General features: G+C 43.3%; 1 protein-coding gene across 1 annotated transcript; it reads left to right on the forward strand.

Annotated features, from left to right (window-relative positions):
- Positions 1–348: 348 nt before the first annotated feature.
- On the forward strand, positions 349–26,238 carry CCDC13 (coiled-coil domain containing 13). Its single transcript, XM_041488793.1, is given in 15 exon segments — positions 349–530; positions 5,794–5,942; positions 8,550–8,692; positions 11,049–11,138; positions 11,372–11,488; positions 12,291–12,395; positions 13,567–13,731; positions 14,273–14,449; positions 15,833–16,039; positions 16,851–16,954; positions 19,089–19,163; positions 19,943–20,071; positions 22,338–22,480; positions 25,605–25,680; positions 25,852–26,238. Coding segments are annotated over 15 exon segments (1,995 nt in total). The 3' UTR covers positions 25,985–26,238.
- The last annotated feature ends 471 nt before the right edge of the window (positions 26,239–26,709 follow it).

Below are 26,709 nucleotides of genomic sequence, written 5' to 3' on the forward strand. Positions count from 1 at the left end.
CGAATAAAAGACAACAGTGGAGGTAATTATTGTTCGCCTAAGGATTTGTTGGGGGAAGCTCCCGTGCCGCAGCAGAGGGAAAGCGTGAGCAGAATAAAAATCCCCTGAGGAGGGTGCAGCGCTGGTGGAAAGGGAATTCCCAGCCGGTGCTCTCCTTGACTCCCGGCTGGTATCACCCTGCTGCCCTTGCCTGCTCCCGCACACACGGGGAGGGGCGCCGGCGCCTTTTCCTGTTCCTACCACCGCGAAGCGGGGAGAAGGAGCCGCTCCGGTGGCGCCGAGGGGCCGCGATCGGTGCGGGAATTGCGGGAATGGCGATGGGGAACGGGGTGTGAGGGAGGAGCCATCATGGCGGCGGCCGTGAGGGGAAGGGCGCGCGCGCGCGCTCCCGTTGCCATGGGCACCGCATCGGGCCCGCAGCGGGAGCCGGGGCCGCAGCTCCGCTCCCGCCGCTGCCCAGCAGGAAACGGGGACAGCCGGGGACACCCTCCCGGTGCCCTCGGGAACGCGGCTCGGGTAGGCCGGGGGAGGTGCGGGAAGCGCGGGCAGGAGCTCCCGCGATGAGGGAACAGCGCGGCGGCGCTGCCGGGACCTGGCAGGTCCTGGCAGGTCACAGGGCGAGCGGGAGGGTGATAATTACAGCTACAGGCTTGCAGTTAAAATATATAAACGTAAACACAAGAAATTCTGCCTCAAGATGGGTGATAAATTCTTTCCGTTGAGCGCTGGGCAGGGAGGGCGTGGAGTCTCCTTCTCTGGAGACATCCCAAGGCCACCTGGGTGCGTTCCTGTGTCGCCTGCCCCAGGTGAGCCCACCTTGGAGCCCTCCTGGCTGCAGCCCCGGGTGGTTCAGAGGAGACGTTCGGGAATATTTCATCACTGGAAGTGTCGAACACTGTCGGAGCACTTCATGCCTGGAAGTGTTGGAATCCCACGTGGATGTGGCACTTGGGGACAAGGCTTGGTGGCAGTGCTGGGTTAATGGTTGGACAGGGGATCTGAGGGCTTCTCCATCGCAGCATTGTGTGATGGAGCTGCACCTTGAGCACCGTGCACGTTTCTGCCCTATAGAGAAGTAAAAAAAAAAAACCTCCAGAAGTTATGAAGTAATTACTTAATCAGCAATGCAGTCTAAGTAAAGAAAATTCTGAGAAAAAAAATCATGAAGCCTAAAATAGTTACTCTGCTAAAACTTCTAGGATATTTTGAGAACAGAGACAACTACTGTTTGAAGATGTTCTTGCTTATCTTTGCTATCTTTAAGGTCAGTAGCTAAACCTATCAAGAGATCCAATCTAATTATAAATTTAATTATCAACCCAAAGGTTACTGAAACCAGAAAAGCTGTCTAAATTTTACATCCAGTTTGCTTAAGTAAATGGAATGGACTCCTTATCTCTGTAGGCTTTTTCCAAATCTCAGAATCGGCTTTAATCAATTGAAATGAATTTTCCAGCCTCACTGACTCAGTAATTCTTTGATTCCTCATGCCAGAGCCCTGTGGGCTGTGCAGAGGCACCAGACTCTGCTCCTTGCACCTTGTCCAGGTGACTCTCTGCCCATAAAACACACAAAGGGACACTCTGGTTTTGGTGCATCAATCAGGATAATTGGATTTCCCTCAGTGTGGGAAAGGCCCTGTGTTAATTGCTCAGTGCAGGGTGTGCCTTTGGAGGTATTTATGTATTAGTTTTTCTAGACTAAATGTGCAATAGGGTTTTTTTGCCCACAATAAATGTCAAACAGAAGGAGAAAGGGGCTGCAGTTTATCAGAAAACTGTCTTTAGTCAGTTTGGGTAGCAATATTACTATTTTAAAAAATCTATTAATAATATATTGTTATAATTAAATATACTTAATAATTTATTATTATTTAGTTATTTAATATTACCACTCAGTGATTGCAGGAAAGATGTAAGCCACACTTTTGCCTTGCCAGAAGGGAGCATGAGGAAATAAAATATTTTTCTTTCTCTCTCATTAACCCAAAAATGGGGGGATTTGCACCTTTCCTGGACGTGGGCAGGGAGGCTGGATGGTCCCAAACACTCCAGTGTGACCTGGCTGCCACATTGGCTTGGATTTGGCTCCAACCTGCTCCTCTGTTAAAATGTTTATTTAAACAGGTCTGTTTAGGAACATTTGGAAACTTTTGCTTTTTGAATTCTGGAGTGAAAAAGACCCAACAGCTTTTTTTTTTTAAGGGCTGTTTGAAAGCCAAAGGGGCAACCAGGTACTACCTGACAAAATCCAGCCTTTTGGGGTCACTGGCACCCTCTGAACTGCTGGTTAGTTCCTGCCTAGCTGTAAACTAATAGGTTTTCTTCATGAATAATTTCCAAAGATTGAGAGAGGCCAAGCAGCTAATGGGAGCAAGCCACAGGCGTGCAGTACAGAAGAGTGTTCCCTGGGATTACTTTGCAGTATATCCTGATCTGGTGGATCACACACAAGATTTGGTGGATCACATACCACATTTGGTACGGATCTCCCTTAATCTTGTGTTTTCTTTTGAGCTGAGTACTGGAGCAGAGATTTAAAGCCCTAGCTGGGATCATTTCTCTTCCTCCCAGGATATAGTCAGCCTTTCCCTCTGACCCAATTAATACTTCTTCTCCTGACTAGAGCAGGTCTGGGGCTGGGCACACCCAAAGGTGTCTGCACTGCTGGCTATGGGAATAAATCACACTGACTCCATTTTCTTCGTGGTGGAAAAAGCCCATTCTTTATTCACTTAACTCCTTTTTGTACAGTTTGTCAGACCTCAGGTGTGACTCCAATTGGTCAGTAGCTTTCTTGCCAATTACTTATTGGTCAGTAACAAATTGTTATTCTGTATTGATTGGTGACTCAGACCCCTGGGGTGTATGTGCAGAGAAAGTTGTTTGTGAGAGATAATTTTCATTTTCTGTCTAACTGTGTAAAAACAATTTCTACAGATTCTAGTTATTTTTCACCCAGGAACAGATCGTTGTGTTAATGAACTGTTCACACCAGGATTGCTTTCACATGGGAACTTGCAAAGTATTAGTTTTGACAAGGCCAGCCACTGATTTTAACAGAGCAGGCTTGATTTTATGAAGCCTTTCTTTATGATTTTTCTACCTTATTGCAACATTTCCTGTTCAGGGCTTTGCTCTGTGGCAGTGGTGAAGCCAGGTGAAGAAATTCCTTCATGCACTGGTGCCTCACCAGAGCTGTCTGATTTGCCAAGTTAAGCCCCCAATCTGACCTCTACCAGCTGTCTCTTCCCTTCAACATTGTTTTCTGATAATCTGTAAAAGATTATGATGGAAATCTGATTTTTAACAAATTCCTGTGAGGCTGATTCTCATAGTTCAGCTGTTTGGCAAAAGAAAAGGATTTAGGTGCTCCCATGGCACAGCAGGGGCAGTGTGCAGAGTACAGGAAAGCCCAGTAGCTCTCTGCTATTTAGTGTTCAGTACTTCAGGCCTGAGTAATCCCACATTTTTTATTTACCTCTGTTGCTGTGTCACTGTCAAAAGTCCCCATTTGACATGGCAGGTGTGGCAGATAGATCTGGATTGTCCTTTGCTTGTGTACATTCAGCAGAGGAGTGGTTGTGAGTGATCAAATCCAGGCAGGATTTGTTTTTGGAAGGGATTCACCAGCATGTTCTCTGCAATATTCCCATGACAACACATCAGAGGGTTGTTCCAGGATCACAGGACTCCACATGGCCTGCAGTGACAGTGATTTGAGCTTGTCACTGTTGTTTATAGCAGCAACCAGAAAACATTTTCCTCTCAGAAGTCTCCCTTCCTCTGAGCCTTGGGAATTCTTTTTTCCTTCCTCCCATCCTACTCCCCAGTCTTGTTTAGACAAGTGTTTAGCTGATATTTCTGCCTCTCTCTTATGTTCACTTTGTAACTTTATCCTCCCTTCTCTGTTTGGTGTACTTGAATGTATCTAAGAGACTCTACCCATCACGTGGAGAATCTCTAACAAGATTTGGGAAAGACACAATTTGACAAAAGTTAAATTCCTTACTGTTTTTGTACTTTTTTTTTGGCCTGAACAGGGCATGCAATTTGGGAAACCACCTGAATTCCAGGCAGAGCCCTGCTCATAAGCTCCACCTGGCTTTGATTCCTTGAAGGAGAGTGAAAAGGGGCATATTTGGCAGCCCATTTCTTTTGGCTCATTTATAGCCTCTGTAACAGGGAGAGTCACTCTGGGATGGGGTGGGAAGTTCCTCAGAGAAGACTCCAGCTCTGTGCAGTTGGCATTTCTGTCCATCCTCCTCTAAGTGCTTTTCCTCAAGCCTTGGACTCCAGCTCTCAGAAGACTTCGCTGCTCAGGTGTGTTAAGAGCTTAGAACCTTTTTTCCATGTTAATCCCCTAACTGTTCAAAATCTTTTGGTTCAGGTGTCTCTAATTGGATTTGAGTTTTGTTGCTCACTCCTCTGAGTGGTTCATGTGGGAATAATTCAGTTCTGCCTCTCCTCTGCTCACATTGCTCTTTGCTTTCTTCTCCTTTGTGAACAGCTGCCTTTGATCTCCCTTTGATTTGCAGCTTTGAAACACAAGTGCATTTTTTAATTATGCATTGTGAATCCTCTCCCAAACTGGCTGTGCTGTTTATGGCAGTGCCTTAAGGGGTTATTTATTCTGCCATGGGCACATGGAAGGTGCATTTAAAAGCTCTCAGGTCCAATGGGTGCTAAGAACTTGCTAAAACTTTGGAATAAAAAAAATGAGATGGTTATTGAGACATCTGACTTGGTTGTGTTTACAGGTACATACTGTAACAACTGGGCTTTGTCCAAACCACATCTCCAAAGTGTAAACATTTAGGGTTAAATGAGAATCTGGGAGTCAATTCTTCCAGCTGATTTAGGTGTCTGGATAACTGAGATGCTGTAGATTATCAGGAACTTCCAAAGGGAATCACAGGGCATCTTCCACCAGCAGCAGCTGGGGTTAGGTGGGCAGCCCAAATGTCACCTGTGTGTGGGTAATTGTATTAAATCCCAGATTTTCTCAAGGAGCCCGTGTCAGGGAGCTCAGATAATTCTGAACTCCCACAACTGAATAGAGCCCCTGAGGCCACAGCTCCTGGATTTTATATTTGAAGAACCCATCACATCAGGGCCATAAAGAAATTAAAGTTATTAATTCTCTGGATGTCTTAAAGAGATGAAACCTTTAAATGTTGCTAAATGTCCTGAAGAATAGGAGAAGCAGAGCTGTTTCTTTCCGTTCAGAGGGCTTTTTTTGGTATTCTCTGTTTCTAAATGAATTCCAAAAGGCACCATTAATAATACAAACTGATGCTCACAAGGTTCCAGGAGAATCAGCTGAGGACATGGTAAATTGGTCTTTTATGAATTGCTCTAAAACATTGATTTTTAAAGGACCTCAGGGGCAGCTTTGTATTCGATGCTCTGTTGGCTTCTCTTGGCTTTGTCAAGTATAGAAAAGAAAGCCTGAATGTCCCACATGCTGACTGCTGCCTGATTTTCTCTGAAGAAGCAGGTGAGTAACACTGAGATGACACTATTTGGTAATTTCAGTACGCCTGTTCTGTGATGTTTTGCCCCTGACAACTCAAGAAAGTGCAATTTTTATTTATTTTTTTTTTAAGAAGATGTTATCTGAATAGATCAGCTAACCAGCTTGTGTTTTTATCTGAGGTTTAGGACATTCTGCCTAATTCAATAAACTCCCTCCTGATAAGCTCAGCTCATCTATCATGCAGTGGTTTCATTATTTTATTTCTAGGAGCAACTATTTGTGCACTATTTGCCATTATGGTTTATTTTTTCCTAGTTTGCTTGAGGCTGAGAATGAGCAGCTGCAGGATCAGCTCCGGGAGATCCGGGATGAGAACTGCAGGCTCCACAAACTGACAGCAGAGCAAGAATTTGAAATAAAGGAGCTCCAGAAAAGAGTACGGGAGGAGAGGTTGGCTCTGTCAGGTAAACACAGCAACTTTGAGTTCTCCCCATGTTGGTTTGCTTGATGCTGGTGACAAAATAATATCCCTGAAAAGAATAGTGTCCTTTTAGGGTCTGCAGTGATTTCTGTTCCTCGTAGAACTGTAAACTTGCTATTATTGGCACAAAAATAATGATGTTCCATATAAATATTAAAGAAAGCCTGAATGTCCCACATGCTGACTGCTGCCTGATTTTCTCTGAAGAAGCAGGTGAGTAACACTGAGATGACACTATTTGGTAATTTCAGTACGCCTGTTCTGTGATGTTTTGCCCCAGACAACTCAAGAAAGTACAATTTTTATTTATTTTTTTTTTTTAAGAAGATGTTATCTGAACAGATCAGCTAACCAGCTTGTGTTTTTATGTGAGGTTTAGGACATTCTGCCTAATTCAATAAACTCCCTCCTGATAAGCTCAGCTCATCTATCATGCAGTGGTTTCATTATTTTATTTCTAGGAGCACCTATTTGTGCACTATTTGCCATTATGGTTTATTTTTCCTAGTTTGCTTGAGGCTGAGAATGAGCAGCTGCAGGATCAGCTCCGGGAGATCCGGGATGAGAACTGCAGGCTCCACAAACTGACAGCAGAGCAAGAGTTTGAAATAAAGGAGCTCCAGAAAAGAGTACGGGAGGAGAGGTTGGCTCTGTCAGGTAAACACAGCAACTTTGAGTTCTCCCCATGTTGGTTTGCTTGATGCTGGTGACAAAATAATGTCCCTGAAAAGAATAGTGTCCTTTTAGGGTCTGCAGTGATTTCTGTTCCTCATAGAACTGTAAACTTGCTATTATTGGCACAAAAATAATGATGTTCCATATAAATATTATTTTGGAAAACTTCCTGTTAGTGTCAAAGAGCTGTGCTGCAACTTTCTCTGCTCTGTAGGGTTAAATTTCTTATTCAGGCTCCTTTTTTTTCTGCCTGAACAGGGCACAGGCAGGATGCTGGATGAATGCAAAATTCAACTTCTAAAGTGATTTTGGTGTTTTTTTGACAACTGAACTGTGCAGGCTGCACCTCCTCCACTGGGTGCCACTGTTGGTCAGGACAGCAGTGATGACCAGACTTGAAGAGAAGGGGAAACCAGCAAGGAAGAGAATTAAATAACATTAAATTCCACCTTAATCCTTAAAAAGCAGCTGTAGTTTTTGTGTAGGAGAGGTGCTAATCTCTTCCTGGTCAGGACAGGAGCCAGATGTGCTGTTGCAGCTTCTGATGCCAATCCCTTGCCTCTGTCTTCCCTGTCTGCATTGTGGCAATCCCCCCATTGCTTGGGAATGAAAAGCCTTGGGTGAGTGTGTGCAATGCATTTCAAGACCAGCAATTTAACACGGAAGCAGCAGCCTGGCTTTGGTTAATTTAGTATTTACTGTGATTCTCAGCAGCAATTATTTATCCTGAAAACTGAGGTAAAAGTAGCTCCTAGGTGGGAGGGGTAACACAAATCACACAAAGGAGTGAGAACAGTGCTTTTGAAAATAATGAATTGGTTTAAAGTGCTTTTTAAAAAAGCATTTTAAATGCTTTTAAAATAAATTCCTTTAAAACAATAAATTATGTTCTTTACAAGTTTTTTTAAATAGTGGCATAGAAACAAATTCTGTTCCCAGCTGCATTCTGTGTGGCCCATTAGTGTCTCTGGGGCTGCATGGGCCTCAGCATTCACTTGGGAGTGATCTCTCACCTCTCCTCCCACCCCAGTTCACAAATATCACAGAAAAGTGGTTACTGCAGAGCCCTGAAGGAGCATGAAAGAGTTAAGAGGAATGACACCAGCCAAGTTCAGTCTTCACACCCCCATCAAAGGTTTGTTGTTGCAGGCTCATGTTCCTTGCTGAGCTGGAAGTTTCTGTGGCCATTGTTTGCCATGACATTGATTTTGCGCTTGTACAAGAGCTTTGCTTCACCTGTGTGGCTTTAACCAGAGCCAGGTGACACAACAGCCAAGCCTGGGGTTTGCTTTGTTTGTGGCACTAATCAAACCCTCCTTGATGAGGGAGCCAGTGACGTGGCTAATTAAAAGAGCAATTAAAAGAGTCATCCAGTAAAGCTCCCTGTGTAATCCCAAGGGAGTTATAAATAGGCACAATGAAATTTCCTGGACCTCGTCCAGGACCCAACTGCAATATTGTGCCTGACCTTTGAGGACTGATGTCTAGAAACATTGACACCTCTGTCCCAGCAACTCCTCCAGTAGTAAACAACCAGCCAAAGCAGAGTGTTGCCTTTTTTTTGTGGTAATGCCAAAAAATCCTGTTCCCAGCTGTCCTTCCCAGCAGCGAGCAGGAAACACCACTGCCATCTCCAGGTAAAAATGTTGCTACAACCACTGTTGTGTGACTGTTGTGGCCTTGTGGCTGTTGCCACAGTGTGAAATGTGGCCATGGTGTGCTGCTGGATCAAAGGACCAACCCATCCAGCTGGCACCTCTGACATCTCTTCCCTCACTTGTTCATTGAAGAGCCTGGCACAGCTCAGCGAGGAAGGGATGGGACAATGGAAGTTCATTGTGACAGAGAACAAAAGCATGCTCTGTTCTGAATCCTGCCTGTAAGACGTGCCCTCTGCTTTGATGTGTTCTTTCAGGGGTGTCTGGTTTTGCTGGAGACGTGGCTGCCACTAAAATAGTTGAGTTGGCCAAAAAGAACCGGGAGGTGACTGCTGAGTTTGAGAGTGAGAGAGCCAAAGTGAAGCAGCTGAATCACAGAGTCAAGGAGCTGGAGAGAGAAGTGAGGCATTTTTCTTGTTCTTTTTGCATAATAAAACATGGAAATCCAGCCTCTGGGATTAGAAAATTAGTTTGGTTCATGTTCCCGTGTTGAATTTGCTCTTAAATCTGTGTTTGCTTTGGGTTGTGGTTGTTTCTGTCCATGGTGTGTTCCCTCAGCTGTTTCACCTCTGCAGACTGGAGGGGATAGGAAAGGATATCCCCAGATTATAATGAGCCAAGGATTTATTAGACAGCATTTAGGAATGTTCATTTGTAGAAGCTCAGAGACTTTTCTACTAGTTTGGCAATGATATTTTTCTTATTACTTATTTTTTCTGAGGAGAAGCAAATTTCACACCTTTATGTCTTACATTCCCACCTTGTTAAGACCAGTCACTAATTAGTTCTTTATTCTTCTAAACTTTTGTTATCCCCATCATGAAATCTGTTTTCATGTAATAAGTACTTACAGAACTGAAACAACACCAAACTATATGATATAAGACAGCAAATCTTCACTCAGACAGATTAAATTTTCTGCTTTACTGTGACTTTTTGCCAACCTTTCACAGAAGTAATTTTACTCAGGTGGCTGCTGAATTGAAAATGAGATGTCCTGATGTCAATATTTGCTTTGTCCTTTGGCTACTGCTCCTCTTCCTTACACAGTATTGGTGATTTTTTTATTATTTTTATTTTTTTTTCTGAACTTTGCTTTCTTAGAAGACATCAGTTAAATGAATCAATAATGCTGACAGATGCATTTTGACTCAGCCTTTCACCATCACTTATTATCATGAGTCATGCATCTACCTGAATTGCACCCCAGCTACCTGAAAGATCAAAAAGTCGTAGATTAAATTAAATTTTTGAGAACTCCTGCATAAATCCACAGTGTTCTGGTCACAGGGGTCTTGTCAAACAGTTGGCAGGTTGGCAAACAAGTATCAGGTGTAGTTTGGGACCTACAAAATCACACAAGTAGTGGAGCAATTCATGAATAATTTAAGGAAAAATCAACTCGGTTCCTCTCCCCTACTGCAGAAGTGGAATGACCATTATTCAAACAAAACCATTAAATATTGTCAGATTTTGGCCCAAAAAGAAAGAAGCACAAACATTTCAGGGACAAGAAGATGATGTAAATGATGTGTAAAATGAAAGCAGTGTTAGACACTGGGAAGTATCTATCAAAAATGTAGAGTGATAGCTAGAAAACACTGTTATTTTACCTATTTTTAGCTCTTTCCTTGCCTGAAAACTGAAAAATCTGTAAATCATAAGTATTTTACCATGATTATTTTCCCTTAAACAGAATGGAAGGTGTGGCCACTGAACAATCACTTGGCAAAGGGTGGGCCGTGTGAGCAAAGGGATGTTTGCAGGAAATTTCCTCAGAACTGGAGCCAGCAGCTGCCAGCTCCAGCTGAAATTCCTCATTATCAGTTCATTGACTACAAAACTTTAAGAACTGGATAGAAAGAGTGGCCCTAACCCATGAAAAAAGGTGGAATTAGAGCTGGCCCTGAGTGAGTTTTTCCCCAGATGTCCCTTTAATGAAGGAGCTCTTCCTTAGACCCTTCCTTAATTCGGGCAAATAATCAAGATTTTCCACTCACCTAAAAAAATGAAGTCCCAAACTTTTAAAGCAACACTTCCTGGCCTTTCCAGCCCCAAATTCCTGCACTCCCATCCATTTAGAAATCTTTGCAACAGCAACATAGGACATGATTCAGAGCACGAAGGGTTGTATGTCTGTTTTCCTTTGCTGTGGCAAGCAAGAGGAGACAGTCTTTACTCTTAATTAATAAATTAAGTTATTTAAAGCAGTTAAAAAATACTACTTTAGAGCCCCCAGCTAAAGAAAAAGAGCCTTAACACCATTAAATCTCAGTTAATAGGGTGTCAGGTAGATTTCTCCTTTTATATTCCTCTATTGAGTAGAACTATTTGCATTTTATGAAATATTCTGGGCAGGACAGGATTTGGATTTGTCTATATAAACATTCATTTGAGGTACTTTTGGTGATAAAATGCCTCAGGAGTCTCCATACTTGGAATTTGATCCCATCTCAGTAAATCAGAGACATCTTCTGAAGGTATTCCACAGTAAAATGTAACATGATTCTTTGGGAAGCATTTCAGGAAAAAAAAAAAGTGCTTTCCTACTGATTGTGTTAAAAAACAAGGGAAAAATCAGATTTTTTTGTTTTGTTTTGTTCTTTTTTTGGAGTACATAAAAAGATTCTTTTTTTTTTCTTTTGTTTTTTTAGAGTACATAAACATCCAAGTTATACTTTTTTGCTGGTTAATACTCCATGGAGTGACACTACTCTCTGCATCCATTCTACACTAACAATGGGGTTCTTTTCCAGCTACAGGCAGCTGCAGAAAAAATCCATTCCCTTGGTGGTGATGCTGCAGGAATCAAGGAATCACCTCTGAAAAAGCTGGAAGGAGACTTGGTAGGAATTGTAATTGAAATGAGGAAATCAGCAGCTGATACTCAGCTCATTTGTAGAACAAGGATGTATCCCTGTCACCAGTTTTGGGACCAAATTCCCCTGTACCTCCTCTATGCCCCAAAAATTAGGTCTGGAAAAAATAATTCAGTGATCCTGATGGATCCATGGATGTTTATCACTTCAGTTTTTCCCTGAGGGTTCTGTTCTCACCAAGTACATTCTTCTCCTCCAAGGCTGAAAATCCAGAGGTGAAAGCACTGCAAGAAAAATTGAGTGCAGCCAACATAAAAGTGACAGAATATCGGAACCAGCTCCAGAATTTGAAACAGGAACTGAAGCTGACACAAAAGGTACCACTGCAGGGAGCAGTCTGGGGCTGGGACTCCTGCAGGAGGTTCAGTCCTGGGAATTTGGGAGGCTTTTGGCCTTTGGTTGGCCCCCATGAGCTGTTCCAGTGAAGCAGGGAGGTGAGGAAGACACAAGGGTAGGGGTTGGAGCTGAAATTGTGCTCCTGGACACAGGATTCTCATGTCTTGCCTCCCACTGTCCACTGGACACAAATTCTTCTGAGTTTTAAAGTCCCAGATCAGCAGAACCGTTTGTGACATACATCCAGGTTCATTCCTCCTTTCCCATGCATTTAATTATGTATTTACTTTTAATGCAGGCTCCAGTGCCATGGGAATCAATGGGATTAGAGGTCATGCTTGAACTAAAGCATGTGTTTAAAGAGTTTGTTGGAATGACATCCAGAATAACCTTTTCCTCTGATCCATGATGGATTTAAGTGTTATTATGTGCTCTGATTCTCTTTGGTTTCCCTACTTTGTGTAGGAGACCTGCAAAGCAGATCAGAGTAGAGAATATGGTCCTAAAAATAGAACTCTGCTGACCTTTTTATAAATAATTTAAATGCTCTTCATACTAAGTTTAGCTGTGTCAGAATTTTGTAAGGGAGATTGATTCAATTCCTGGTGTGTATGAAGACAATATCTCTGCTCTGCTCCTGGTTAATTTTGGGTAAATATTCATCATATCAAAAATAATTGTGTGTATTGAAAACTGCTTGTGCTCCCTGTTAGAGAGAACTGCTTTTCCTTCCCTCTCCTCATCCTTTTAAGCCTTATTGTTGATGTTAATCCCTTTTCCCAGATTTTAGCCAAAGAAGTTGGGGAAGATGTGAATATCCAAAGTCTCTTGACCAATTCTGGCAACTGGCGTGGACGAGCTCAGCAAATTCTCCTTCTGCAAACCAAGGTGAGTTACAGCCCTGCACGGTGCCATTTCAGCTGGAATTCTCTTTCTAAGTAGAGATATCACCTCAAATTAAGGTAAAAGTGCTGTTAGTTCTTCATTAATTCTTAACATCTCTGGGTTGATGTGTGCACACCATGTTAATGACTCTGCAGCCCTGCAAGCTTTGGTATTTCAGCTGGGAATCTTTCACATCTGTGTCAAAGGAAGGAGTTCAGTGACCTTGGAGAGCTGTGGCAGCCTAGTTCAAGTCCCAGGGTGTTTTGAAGGTGCCTCTCTCCACTGAGAACAGAAGGAGCCCTGTCAGTGTCTGTGCTCTGACTTAGACACCTTTGTTCAGTGCTTGGAGTCAGATGGGAAGAATTGAGGCCAGATCAGGTTTTCAAGTTGTTCCCTCAGGAGCTTCAGTAAAATCTTTAACTCTTGAGTCTTCTGAAGGGCAGAGTTTAGCTGAAATGTCAGCAGGAGGCAGGGAGGCAGTTTTGTCTGCATCTAAATAAAACTTCTCTCAGTCAATTTGATATATAGTTTTCCTATTTTCCTGCTGTTCAATTATATGCCATCAAACTGCGATTTTTTGCATTCTGACTGAGATGTTTAACCTCTGCTTTCCCTTGAGAAAATTCTATTTCCTCCTGTTGTATCCCTGCCTGAGGTTCATCTGACCACTGTTCCTACTGTTCTCTGCTCTAATGTGCAGATTTCTTTCTGATCCAGACTCCTCAGGCCCCTTCTGTAGTCAGTGGGGATCTTGTAAATCCAGTCACTGGATCAAAAGTGAGGCAGGTTCCTCCAATGCAGGGCAGAGGAACTGAGCTGTGGAAGAGCCCAGTTCCTTCCCCTGACTATGAAAGCAGCCTCAGTTGACAAGCTGAGTTCCCTTGGATTCACACTCCTCCAGCAGCAATTCCAATGCTCTGGAGTGCCTGTCTGGCCTCCAAAAGTGGCTCCACAAAGGCACAGATCCCCCATGTGTCCCAGATCTCCATCCTGCACAGATGCCCTAAAATCTGCATGTTTATTAGCAGCTAAATTTCAATCTGAAAGACCAGACACTGCTAGTGTTAGTTAAGCATGAAAATATCAAGAAATAATCTGAGCTGCCTTTGGCTGTGTCCTCTTTGCACTGTGCCCCTGCTAAAGCTGTGGGTGAGTTGTCATTATTGTGCCACAGGTTCACGAGCTGGAGCATAAACTGAATCACCAAAAGATCAGAGCTTCACTGCTTGAGATGGATGAGGGATTGCTGGGATTTCCTGATCCAAGGAAGTTGTCAGTCCAAGAGAAGAACTTGCTGAAGATTCGCAGCTTGGAAAAAGAAAAGAAGGAATCTTTGGAGGTAGAATCCTGTGAGCTGACAGAGTCCTGTTTGGGTGTGGAGCAGTGTGTAATAACTTGTCCTGCCTTCAGGGTGTGTTACACCCTACCTAAAACCATTTCACAGACCCACCTGATCTGCTGGAGGAAACTCTGCCCCACTTCACAGCCAAGCCCTGCTACAGCTGCACCCAAACTCCTTAGCACCCCTCTCGCCCCTTGGCCAGGTGTGCATTCTTCATCCCAAACACAGACATACCCTCACACCTCCTGCATCTGTGGGGCTCTGGGCTTCTCCATTTGAACCAAATAATGGAGAATCAGAATCCAGAATAATGGAGAATCTACCCAGACCACCTGGATTCCTGAGCAGACAGACCCTTTTTGGATGCTGGCAAGCAGGCAGCCAGTAGCATTTATAATTTCTACTTCCCTAGGAATAATACAGTATTCCAGTCCCATTTTTTAGATTCTACCAGGTAATGTGTGATTCTTTTTGCTCACCACAGCACCTGGGGCTTGGTGATAAGTTATAACTTTCATTTCCTTTTACATCACTGCAGAAACTCTCTGAGCAACACAACGCTCTCCAAAAAAACCATGAAGAATTGAAAAAAAAACTTGATGCCTCAAAAGCCAGGAACCAAATGCTGAGTGGAGAAGTGAAGATGCTGAAGGGACAGATTGGAACCTTGCTGGAGAAAGGGAAACATGATGATGAGCTCATACATGCCTTACTGGTACAGTCTGTGTTGGTCCCAGCCCTCTTCCTATAGGTGATCAAACATGATGTCCTTTCATGGCACACACAGCCTTAGGGTGTACAGGTGTACAGGAGCCTGATGGATTTCTGTGTGACAGCCAGAGGTTTCCCTGTCAGCTGAATCCTTCTGCATTTTGGATCAGGTCATGTAAGGGCTGTGAGACAGCACCAGGTGTGACAGATACAGCCAAGTGGCCCCGAGCAGCAGGGACTGGCAGAAACATCTTGCAGAAGGATTGAAGTAGGTAGAGGAAGGGCTTCAGTCCTGACCCAAGGTCTGTGCTCTTTATTCTGCTTTCAGCTCCACTGGTAGATTCTTATTTTTTTTCCTTAGAATGCCTGCAGTCCTGCAGGAATTTTTTCATTTGTAACTTCCATTTATTTTGTTATGCAGCCCACAACACACAAGCTGAACCATGAGCACTAAACCATGTGCACACTCACATGCAGGAGCTGAGAGGATTTGGCTTCTTCTAAACCAAGAGTATTAGCAAAGGCTCAAAGATGCTGAGAAAGAAAGAAATTGCTCTTGTCATGGTCCTGCCATGGTTTTAAACAGCCTTCCCCAATTAAAATAGCAAGTATAGTCAAGAATATGCCACTTCCTAGCAGGGTTAATTCTGTGTTTCCTGGTCCAACTCCTCACTAGTTTCAAACCACTCAGATTTCCCTGTTGCTGTGGGTAGGTTTTAGCTCAGCTGGCATTCACCCTTCTCCCACCAGCACTGTGGGTGCTGACCAGCAGATTAGGGGAGCCAAAGAACACTTTTTCTGAGTGTTCCCACTGAAATTAGTACAGAAAGATGCAAGTTTATTTGGGAAAGGATGGTTAATCTCTTTTATCCCTTCTATCTCAAAAGCCCTTTACTTGCAGGTTGTTGGCCTGACAGAACAAACTGCCTGACAGGTATTAGGTTTGTCAGTGTGGAAGAAACCTCCAAAACTGCTGGTGAAGCAGCCTGGCCTCATATCTGTCACCCCACAGTACCCTCAGCTTTTAATATCACTATCACATGATCTGATCATGTTCTAATTCCACAAAAAGCACATTGAAATCTTGAGTTTCATTCAGTTTATGAAAAAAGTCACTTCTTTATCAAAGGCCAGCCTTTCTTGCTCTGTTTTCTGCTACACTGAGCAGCAGAGCTGGCAGCAAATTGAATCGGACCATTGCTCAGGTCAACATAACAAATCAAATTGCCAAAGTGGCACCAGTGACACCAGTGTGCTCCCACCAAGGAATGGCTTGGCAGGGCAGGGACTTGCCCTGCCATTCCTAAATGGATATTTGTCTTGGGGGTGGGTTTAAAATAATCATTGTGTACAAAATAAAGATCCTTCCCTGTTTCTATTTTACCAGAGCCAGCAGAAGCAAACGCAGGAGATCTTAAAGGGCCTGAGCCAGAAGGAGGATGAGAACAAGGAGTCTCAGCAGATGATGGGGCACCACTTGAAGCGTGAGATTCAGAAACAAAGCACCCAGATAGATGAGCTCAGGGTGTTGGTGGCTGACAGAGAAGCAAAGGTTAAAATTCTGGAGGAGAAGATTGGACAGCTCACACATCAGGTAGGCAAACAAATTAATTAGAGGACCACACTTGGTAATCACTTCAGATCTGCTCTTCCACTTCTTTGTCCCTTGTTATCTGAGATGGTTGCTGCCTCCAGACAGTGATCTCTGTCCTGCTGACAGTCTTTCCTGATGGAATGATAAAGCAGGAATTCTCTCTTGTAACTCCTTTGTGCATAACTTGAGGCTGTTTCAGCAGCAGCAAACACAGAAATACCAGTCACATCCACACATGGGCCATGTCAGGACTGTCACTGACTGACAGCAGGACTTGGGGCTGCACTGGGGACTCCTCAGTGCTCAGCACCCTTGGCTGCTGGAAGGAGGAAGCAAACAAATGTGTCACACCAACATCAGCAGCTGCTGCTGCCTCACAGTCAGGATTTGTGAAGAGTATTTAGGCATGCCATTCTCATAGATCCAAAACCCTCCTGGGGTTCTGGTGAGGTTGTGAATCTCCCAAATACCTCAAGAATGGGGGTGGAGCATTGAACCCAGGATCAAACCTGGGTTAGGGACACAACCCACAGTGCAGCAGCATCACTGCCAGCACAGTTGGTTTATTAATGCACTCTGATTTCATATGAAACTGCCCTTTTTACTGACTTCTGCTTTGTTTTCATCCTGCAGTGGATAGGAATTAAAGCAAAGCTTCTGAGAGGTCTTGTAAATCAAAAGTTTTGTGGCTTGCTTGTAGCAATAATCAAAAGCTGCTGCTTTGGCATTGGTGCAGCTGTTTTCCTCTGAGCTATGTAATTGCTTTTATAACATGCTCCACCATTTACAGAAAAAATATGCCCATCCAGAGAACATGTCAGGAGCTGCTCATCCAGCGCACTCTGAGCACTCAGGATCACTTGAGGGGTCAGGCAGCAGCAAGGCTGGAAGGACAGAATGGTAAGAAGATGCCTGGTAAGAAGATCAGAAAGTCAATATTTCAAGTTGTTTGAGTAATCCAGGAGCTTGGTTTTCCCAGGGAGTTTCATCAAACCACAAGTGCTTTGTGCCAACAGCTGTGGCAGCCTGTTTGCAATATATGGGAATCTCTAATCCCATTATCTCTTGGACTTTTGTCCTGGAACTGAGAAGGATGTACAGACTTGCAGACATGACTAGATTTGGCATGGTGGTAGTGCAGCTATTTCTCCTCCTGCAGCTCAGATAATGTTTATGTGGTCAGCTTAAGTGCCTGGGAGTCTTTTCCCTTATGAGACACAGGGCTTCTAATGAGCAGATTTCTGTGAGCAGGGTGGGGAGTGAAGGCAAAGTGCCATTTTAGGTAAGCACTAAATCACTGGTGCATTATTTAAATCAATAAATGCTCTTTGAGTAGGATTTACATGCAAAAATGTTGAAAACACACCACATCATTTGTTCTTACCAAACACCCTCTTTAAAGCCTCACTGAGGACTGTGTAAATTACACTAATCTTAGTGCAGCAATAAATCTCATTTGTGTTTACACTGATGTGACTCTGGGTCACTCTGGCTGTGTAAAGGGACCATGGTACCACAGCAAGTTATATCCTTTCCTGTTAAATTGCTGCTGAGTTTGTTGCTAAAGAGTTCATAGTCTAATTGATAGTGAGGATTTGAGACTGGTCTGATAGGGATGGGGGAAATCTTTCATCAAGATAAAGTTACAACTGATCTCTTCTGTGTAATTTCCTACCTCATTACTTTAGACACCCAATGTGGCTTTAAAATCAGCTGAGTATCCCTAAGTGGAGCATTACTATAAAATTTAAGAATTCTGTAGTTTTAAGTTGGACTTGAAATATCCTTAATTTGAAAGTTTCCACGCCCTTCTGACTGTTTTAATTCTCCCCTTTCCAACTCTGCAGAAGTTGTTGTGCTCTCCTGGAGCAAATCTATATTTTATCCCCTTTTTTTTTACCTCACATGTCTGCTGATGGTAAGCAGGAACCAAAGCTGGGTAATGGCTTTGTGGAAACCACTAAGTGCAATGCATAAATTATTGCTTGTGTACAGGGCCAAGGGCTCTGTCGTGCAAAGAGCTGACGTGTCAGGTGGGCAATGAATGATCCTGAAAAACTCTGAGAGCTGTTAATAACTTGGTCAGCAAGGCTCACTCCTTCCATTAACTTTAATATGCTGATGAACTCTCGATTCTGTTTGGCTGTAGTGAATCATCTTTTCCTATCAGAAAAGGTAAAATGAAAAACTCTATAAATAGATGCTGAACCCTTTGGAGATGGCAGAGTAAAAATCTGCATTTTTAGCCTGGGCCAAGGCTGTCAGTATGAACCTTAACTTGATTTTAGGATTAACCACTCCTAGCCCAGAAGGCACATCTGTCACTTCCACAATATTAAGGCTTTTTCCTCTTGTTAGCTACAGCTGAAGTAAGGGAAGGTGGGGTAAGTTGCAAGGACTTGGCTTTGGCAGCTGAATTTGTGTTGAGGAAACAAACACCCCCTGAAATGTGGTGTCCCAAGCAAATACCTCCTTAAATAGGGTGTCCCAGACACACACATACTGAAATGGGATGTCCCAGACAAGCACACACTGAAGTGGGATGTCCCAAACAAGCACACACTAAAGTGGGATGTCCCAAACAAGCACACACTGAAATGGGATGTCCCAAACAAACAAACACTGAAATGGGATGTCCCAGGCATACATCATTATACATAAAACACGTCCAGGCTGGCAGTGATACTCTAGTGTTATCAGCTGGTTCCTCTTACAACAGTGAACCTGACACATCTTCCTGAAGGGTTTTCACAAAGCAGATTTCATAAAGCTTTGTAAAATACATAAAGCTGTGTGAAATATATTTCTTAAAGGGCATTGGGAAATCCAAGTTGTGCCCTGCATTGCAGAGCAGGGGTCGCTTTGTTAGGAAAATCTGTGACATGCAAACACCATCAAACTGCACAGAGCTGGGATTGCATCTCCTAGTGCTGGGTGAAGGTTTGAGGTGAGGGAGCTCTTCCCTACAAAACACAGACATTGGGGAAGGTCTGGAATTCTGGGAATTCTACCCTGTGTGAAGCTCCTAACACAGCTTTCCTCCCCCCAGCACAGTGTCCGCGATGGGCCACGTGCTCGTGGAGTCAGCAGCCACAGAGCCTTTCTTCCTCAACCCACCTGGAAGGTGGGTATGTAAACTTCATTACAGCAAGGGAGGTGTTCTGCCATGCTCTGCAAGCTGCTGGAAATCCTTGTCTTGCCTGCCTTGTTTCTGTACTGAAAGCTTTTTGCACCGTCCCTCCTACCTGAAGCTGTCAAAGAGCTCTAACATCTGATTTCTCTCTTAATTCTGTAATTGACTTCTTGTTTGACACCAATCTTTTCCATTTTCACTCCCAACCACCAAGATTTCTCCTGCTTTTTTTTTTTGTTCTAAAGAAGGTCTTCCTGAAAGCAGAGAGGTCAGAGAAGTAATGAACTACATAATAATGGGATGCATGGGAAAACTGCCCTTCCTTTCAGCACATTTTGGACACAAGAACAGCCATTGTGCAAGTGCTGCCTGAAGCCTTTCAGAGGGAGGAAATCAATAGCAGGGCATTTAATAGTTTAGTGTGGCACTTGGGAGATACAATCTCCTTTTACTCTGGCAGTAGCAGTGGAAGGAGAGTCAGGGATAATGAATTGATCAGAGGTGGAAGTTTGTTTTCAGGGGTGATGGGGAGGGAAAGCATCCTGGAGGCAGCTTTCTAATGACACCCCCTGTGACTTTATATCCAAATATTTCTGTTCTCTTTATTGCAGTCTAGAGATGGGTGCTGGGGGGAGGTAGTGAGCCTGGCTTTGCATTCTGCCTTCACCTCCAGACCAGTGTACTGGAGATAGTGCTCAAATGCTGCTTTTGTTTCATCCCCTTCATTTCAGAAGTGGGACCCGGACCCTGTGTGCTTGTGCTTTCCTCAGGTCTGCTGGCACGGACAGCTTGAGCTGGGAAGCACTGCTGGGAGAGATCATAACGCAGAGGGCTCTGTGCCAGGCTGCTGAAGTGGAGAGGGAAAAGCTCCTGGAGCTGGTGGCTGTGCTGCAGAAACAGCACAGCCTCGTGCCAGCAGCATCCTTTGTGGGCTGCTGGGATCAGGGAACGCTGCAGAGTGTGGGACATGCACCACAGTGCATCACACGCTGCCTTCCTTGCCTTAAATAGGGGGTTTTCAATTTTTTTCTGCTTAATTTCTCTGCCTGGCTGATGATTCATTCTTTTTATTATTCTTTTAGAACAAAGGGCATAAAAAAAATGGAGCCATCTTCCAGCTTGCTGCACTTAGATAAAACCAGAATTGCTGTATTTATATATGCATGGCCTTATTGAGGCAGCAATATTATTCATCAGTAGTAAATACTGTAATTATTGTTATAATATTCTCTTACAAAGCTTTTCACATTCTTTTTAAGTTCCATTGTATCCTTCTCTAAATGAATTTATTCTGGTTTAACAGAGGCATAGCAGTGATTTTTTTTTTTAAATTTTATTTTCTCTGATTCAGTTCAATGTAAGATGATGTTAAAAGCCAACCACATTTTAGAAGAGAAAGGACAGAAAAGTAATTTTTTTGGACACCTTTCAGCTACTGTTTTTTTTTCCCAGTATGTGTTATTTGATTCCCAAATCTGTATTCCAATATTGGAAGTATATTCCTGTCTGTGTGCTTGTCAATACAATAAGCACTGTTTGCTTACTTGCTTTAATTTACCACAGTTATCACTCTCACTTGTATAACTTTTGTCCTGCATGATTAATCACAGTCAGAAAAAAAAAACCCAGATTTTTTTTTCTTTTAGAGCTGTGGAAAAGGTGCTTTTAAAGCTTAATTCTGGAAATACATGCTGGGAAAAATCTTTTTCATGTTTGTAAGCCCAGTGACTTTAATAGAGCTGTGCAGTCAGAGGAGGATGGGGCTGTGAGTGGTAAGTGAAGTGTGGCCACCACCAATATGGGATAATGAAAAACAGAGTCAATGAAATGCACAGTTGCTTGTAAAATGTGCCATAAACTGATGATTCAGCAGCTCCACAGTTATCACACATTTATCAAGCAGGTAACATAAATTTTCTGAGACTGTGTGCAATAACTCTTGGAAGACCTCAGGGTAATATAGCACCAGTCAGATTTCAACGTGAATATATTTTTTAAAATCAGGTTTTCCTCCTCTTCCCTCCACTGCTGGGGTGTGACAAAGTTCAGGTAACACAGATAATGCTTAAATCAAGAGAAGAGCCATGGGAATTGTTACAAGTGAGATTTTTCTACAGCATTTTAGTTTAAATTATTCCTCTTGGCAGATGATTCCATTAAAAATCCCACAGATCTTGCCATTTTTCCTCCAGTTTTTGTGTAAAGTGGATGCCAGGGGAACACCAGGGTCAAATGAAAGTTTAGTGAATGCAGAACCACTGAGAGGAATAAAATGTCTCAGAGCACATCAGCAGCCTGGGAATTCACTGCCACAGCAGGTCGAGCCTTGCCTGTAGCTACATTTTTAAACCAGTGGTATAATTTTATTAGAGTTGTAATTTATTTTTTTTTTTAGTTATGCCAGCTAGGAGGGAAATAAACTAATCAAGTCTCTTGATTCAGAAAGTAACCAGCTTCCACCCATGGGGTCAGGAGGGAAATGCTCTTATTCAGTCCAATCCAGTGAGTCAATCTGTGTTTCTTTTTAGCTTTAAACTCCTTGGAATCACTTGGTGTCAGTCACTGCCCCACTGGCAGCATCTGTGGGTGCACATCAGATTTTTGCAGTTAATTCTCCGAGGTGTCATTCAGGATGGAGAGAGGCAATTTGCTTTTTTGTGACGTAACCAGCAGTTTCTTTCCCACCCTCTCCCATCCATGGTCATGTCTAATAGCCAAGTTTATTAAAAGCAGAAGTTTCTTTTCTTCCTCTCAGATAACTGACAAATATTAGACTGTGTTTTTATAAACTATTTGCCTTCCAAGCTTTCCCAGAGTGGCTAAAAAATTCAGTTTATTATTGCTGTAATGAAAGATCTCTCCTCAGCAATCTGCATCTTTCCTGCTCATCTGAGGGGTGAATTCACACCAGGTTTAAGGATCTGAGCAAACAAACCTGTTGTTTCCAGCTGTACTCATTAGATAATTCTCTTTTGCATATTTAGATGATGTCACCTGGTACAATTTCGCTGGGATTTCTGCCTTTGGATGCATGGAAAGTTCTTTCCCTTCTGTTGGAAGCTCTGCAGGAGGAAGCAGGATTCAGCACCAAGACAAATTTGACATAGACGTGACACCAATGAGCTGAACTCCTTTTTTTTTATTCATTTTTTTTTTGCCTGTCAGGGTGAAGAAAAGCAGCGACAAAGTCTTGGGAGCTGAGAAGAAGCTCCAGGAAGAGCAGTGGCAGAGTGACAGCCTGGAACAGCAGTTTGAAAAGCTGCAGGTGGATCCAGGGAGCAGCACAACTGCCCCGAGGAGCAGAAAAGGTGAAGGGGAGCCCTCAGCCACAGCCACGTCCCCTGTTTCACCTCTGGGCTTTATAGACAGCGACAACATTCGGGCTCCACCTGCCAAACCCAGCCCAGTGCTCGGCCTTGCTCGTGGTGATGGGACCTGCTCAGAGCCAGCAGCAAGGCAGGAGGCAAAATCCTGGCCCTTCTTCACTGAAGAGGGTTTTCCCACAGCTCTGAGGGGGACCAGGATTTTTGCAGGGTGTTTCCATGGGATAATTCCAGGAGAAAAAGCTTTCCCCTGCTCTGTGCTGCCCCCAGGCCCAGAGCTCCCTTTGCACTCATGCCTGAGGGATTCAGCTGAAGGTTAAGAGCAGAATTAAAGGACATATCCCAATTTAAGGCCTGTCAGTGCCTATGAAAAACTATTGCTGGTGATGAAGTAATTAGATCTGGTGTAATTTATTATCCTATGAACGTGATAATCTCCTGCTATAAATATGAAAGCCTCCCTGGCGTAGTTAAAGAAGAAGAATTCATGGCGGATGTTAAATTTTTATTTCCCTGATCAGATCCTTTTATTGCTTGAGGATTCTGATTCTGTAAAGTGTCTAAACCAATAAAATGGCACATATTCTTAAGGAAAATTTTCCAGTGGTTTCCCTTTTTATGTGTATTTTCATAAAGTAAAAAGACTTCAAATGCCAGAAGATGAACAGCAGGGAGGGGAATTTCAATTTGCCAAATGTTGGGGTGGTGTCAGGTTGAGTTAAGGTGAACAGAGAGACCACAGGGCTCATCAGAGACCTTGGATGAGCCCTTCAGAGGAACCTTTATACTGAATGGGGATTGAGTGGGTGCTTCAAAGCTGCTCCTCTCTGTAAAACATGGATTTGTTCCTTACAGCAGGATTGCTGTGTCCTTGGAAGGGGCTCCAGCCCACACTGACTCATTCTCATGTGGTTTTTTATGAGCACTGATTCTCAGAGTTGTATCACCTGTATTAGCTGAGTGCAGAAAAATTTAGATCCCAGAAGTGTGGGAACATTTTGATGCTGATTTGTACAGAATTTAAGTGAGTTTCTGAGTGCTCAGACTTTTACACAACCTGGTGAAGTGTTGATGTGTTCTGTTATCAAATCTTCCCTTTGCAAGCTCCAAGAGATACAAACTCTCCAGGTCCTGAGGCTTTTCCGTCAAGTTTTGTTGTGCTGTAGTAAAGTTTTGTAGTAAAGTAAAGTAAATTCTGGTAGCTGGCATTTCATAGCCAGAGGAGGAAGCTGTTTCCACCAGTGACAGATCCCTTCTCACTAAATATTTAGTTCATTAATCTGCTTTTCTTAAGGACTAAAAGCAAAAGTAGAAAAGGATTGGCAGTAAGGCTAATAAGGGGAAATCCTCTCTAAATCCACGAGATGAGTAGGTAACAATCTATTTCGCTCCCCTGCTTTGATGAGAGCTTTGTGATGTGCCAAAACTGGAGTTTTCTACAAGAACCAAGTCTACAAGTCTGTAGTACACCTCTTCAGAGAGCCTGGAGGTTATCTCAATGCTTTCATGCCAGTGGCTGAGGAAAAATAAGAAAAAATGAAAAGCTTGAATACAAAATAGAGACTAGAGAACCTGCTAATTAGCATAATATTTTCCTTTCTTTCTGAAAGTACAAAATTGAAGAGAGCTGATCTAATTGCTAGTCTAATGTTTCTGGTCCCTTCAATTCAAGGGAAGTCGATAATGATGCTAAGGAGCTGCAAACAACCCAGTTGTGTTTTAAAATTATTCAGGCTTTTCATTTTCTGCGCTTTTTTTCCTGTTTTATCCAAATTAGCAAAGAATAATCCCAGAGGAGGGATAGGTAAGTAACAGCAGGTTTTCCTCAGCTTTGTAAAGCACAGCCTCAAGATCAAAAGCATTTTTAGCTGTACAATGAAGCCTTTTCTTCTCATTTGTTTTTGTCAGAGTTCAGGACTCTCTAACCAGGTTCCTTCAGATAATTCCACATGAGGAGGATTTAGTGTTTTAATTCCAAATTTGAAGATATTTGATACTATGAGGGATATGAATTGGAAAAAGGGATACAGAAATGTGCCAACATGACAACACAAGCACAAACCAGCAGTTGCAGTGTTCAGTAGGACCACAGCACAGATTCCAGCCTGGCTGTTCCCTGTCCTGGTGCTCTATTCCCAGTTAAAAGGACTGCAGCCAGCTCCAGCCTGTTGTTCTCTTCATTTAGCTGCTTTCTTGATTTTTAGAATTTATTTGGGGCTGAACCACACAAATCCTTCCCTCATGTTATCTGGCTCCAAGTAGGTAGTGCTGGCTATTGATTATTTAAGAGAAAGCCATTTATTTACATTTGCTAAAATGATTCAGCCTGATAGAAGGCAGAGATCACCCTGCAGTCCCTCAGGGCTGGGATGAGTTCAGCATCCTCTGCAATAGCTGTGCTCCCTTCCTGCACTCCTTTCTGAGCTCCCTGAACACTTCTCTGCTCCTCCTTCCACTGCAGGCATTCACTGGTCACAGGTTTTGCTTCTCCAGCTGTAAATTTGAATTATAAGTTTCTCTATAACCCTGAGAAAAGGTTCTGAATTTTTTTGGGATGACCAGAGCTGCATGTTTTGGGTAGACCTGTATTTAGGAAAGCATTCCTGAGTGAGAACCTTGGTTTGAAGTACACCTTGAAGTACATTTAACCTACATTTGGTTTATGCTGAGGATCAAAGTGCTTTACAAAAGTTGTTTCAATGGGTGCCACGTGCAAACTTTGTCCCAGACATTCAGGAAGCCACAGCTGTCATAATCTGAAACACAAGATTAACATCAAATTAATCCTCTTCAGCTGTTTGTAACCTCTTGTTTTGGTCACTTCAATGTTTTGGATTTATTGTTTTCCTCCCTATATATGTAGGCACGTATGTAGCCCTGAAATGCAAATTCATCATGTTTTCATTTTGCTGGAAGAAAAATAAAATAATTCTGTCATGTATTTATGATACGTTATAGACGTAACATAGAATTTAGGAGATTAAATATTTATTTAAGAAATTAAGTACATTATTTGAGAGAATAAATTCAGTATTTTTTGACATTGACTCAGCATGCCAAAACTGATTTGCTGTTTCACTAAAACTCCACTCTGTGATTGAATCCACAGCCCAGCCCAGCCATGTGAGTGACGGAGAGGAGCTCTGTGCGTCCCTGTCCGAGCTGCTCCTGGAATCTCAGGTGGAGTAGCTGAGCAGGAGGTATGTTCTCCCTTTCTCCAAGCTGGGATTACCCTGTCCTGCCTCAGGGAGAGGGGAACAAGTGCTCTGCTCTTTCTCAGGCCTCTGGGTTTCAGTGTTTCTTCCCCAGAACAGAGGTGACTGTTCTCAATTTCTTTGAAGCTCCCTGGCTCACAGGGAGGTTTTTCCTTTTGTTTCCTTCCAGATGGATGCGAACAAAAGTCTGAAGGCTGCTCTGATGGAGACTGTGAGAGCCAAAGAGGATGATTTGAAACTGTATCCAAGTGACAATGGACAAAGTGAGGGCTAGTTTTGCAGACTGTTCAGCACCATACACCAGAGGAGAGTTAATCCAGATATTCCCAGTCCTTTGGGCTGCAGAGCAGGGAGAGAGCCCAGGCACCAGTGGCATTTTGCAGCCTCAGATCGTGTCATTCCTTTAGCATTTGCAGGAGAGGATGAGAAGCAGAGATGAAATACAAAATGTGAAGGTTTTATGTGTCAGCACTTTCTGTCTCTGAGGCTTGGCAAGCAGGGCTGGTGGGTGTAGTTTGGGAAGCTGCAATTCTGCAGGGGGATTTTGGACAAAACCTTCCAGGTTTCAGCACAGTGTTCCCTGGGAGGGCTCGATATTCAATCTGCTGCTGCCTTTATCAGCTCAGGAAGGAATTTGCTGTACAAAAGTTAGGCCAGCCCCCTTCCTTAGAACAAAACAAGCTCTGTTTTTATCCCACACTGCTACCTGCCTGTCTCAGGCTTTCTGTAGCACTTCAGTGCTGAGGCACAGGATTAGCCTGACCTGGGACTATCTGCAAATCAGTTTTGGGTGGGCTCCTCTCATCATTGCAACCTCTTTGCTTGAACATACTGGCAGCAGTTTTCTGAAACTCCAGTGAGTTTCCACTGAAAAGCTGTGCAGATTACCCCTGCAATGAATCAACCTACCTTAAATTCAGCTCATTCCATAAAAAACTTGCCATCCAGGTTATGAATTCCCTGTTTCTGGGTCTCTGCAGTCATCCATCAGGCAGATCT

The sequence above is a fragment of the Pyrgilauda ruficollis genome, unplaced genomic scaffold (genome assembly GCF_017590135.1).
Source record: "Pyrgilauda ruficollis isolate IOZ18807 unplaced genomic scaffold, ASM1759013v1 scaffold12, whole genome shotgun sequence".
Classification (NCBI taxonomy): Eukaryota; Metazoa; Chordata; class Aves; order Passeriformes; family Passeridae; genus Pyrgilauda; species Pyrgilauda ruficollis.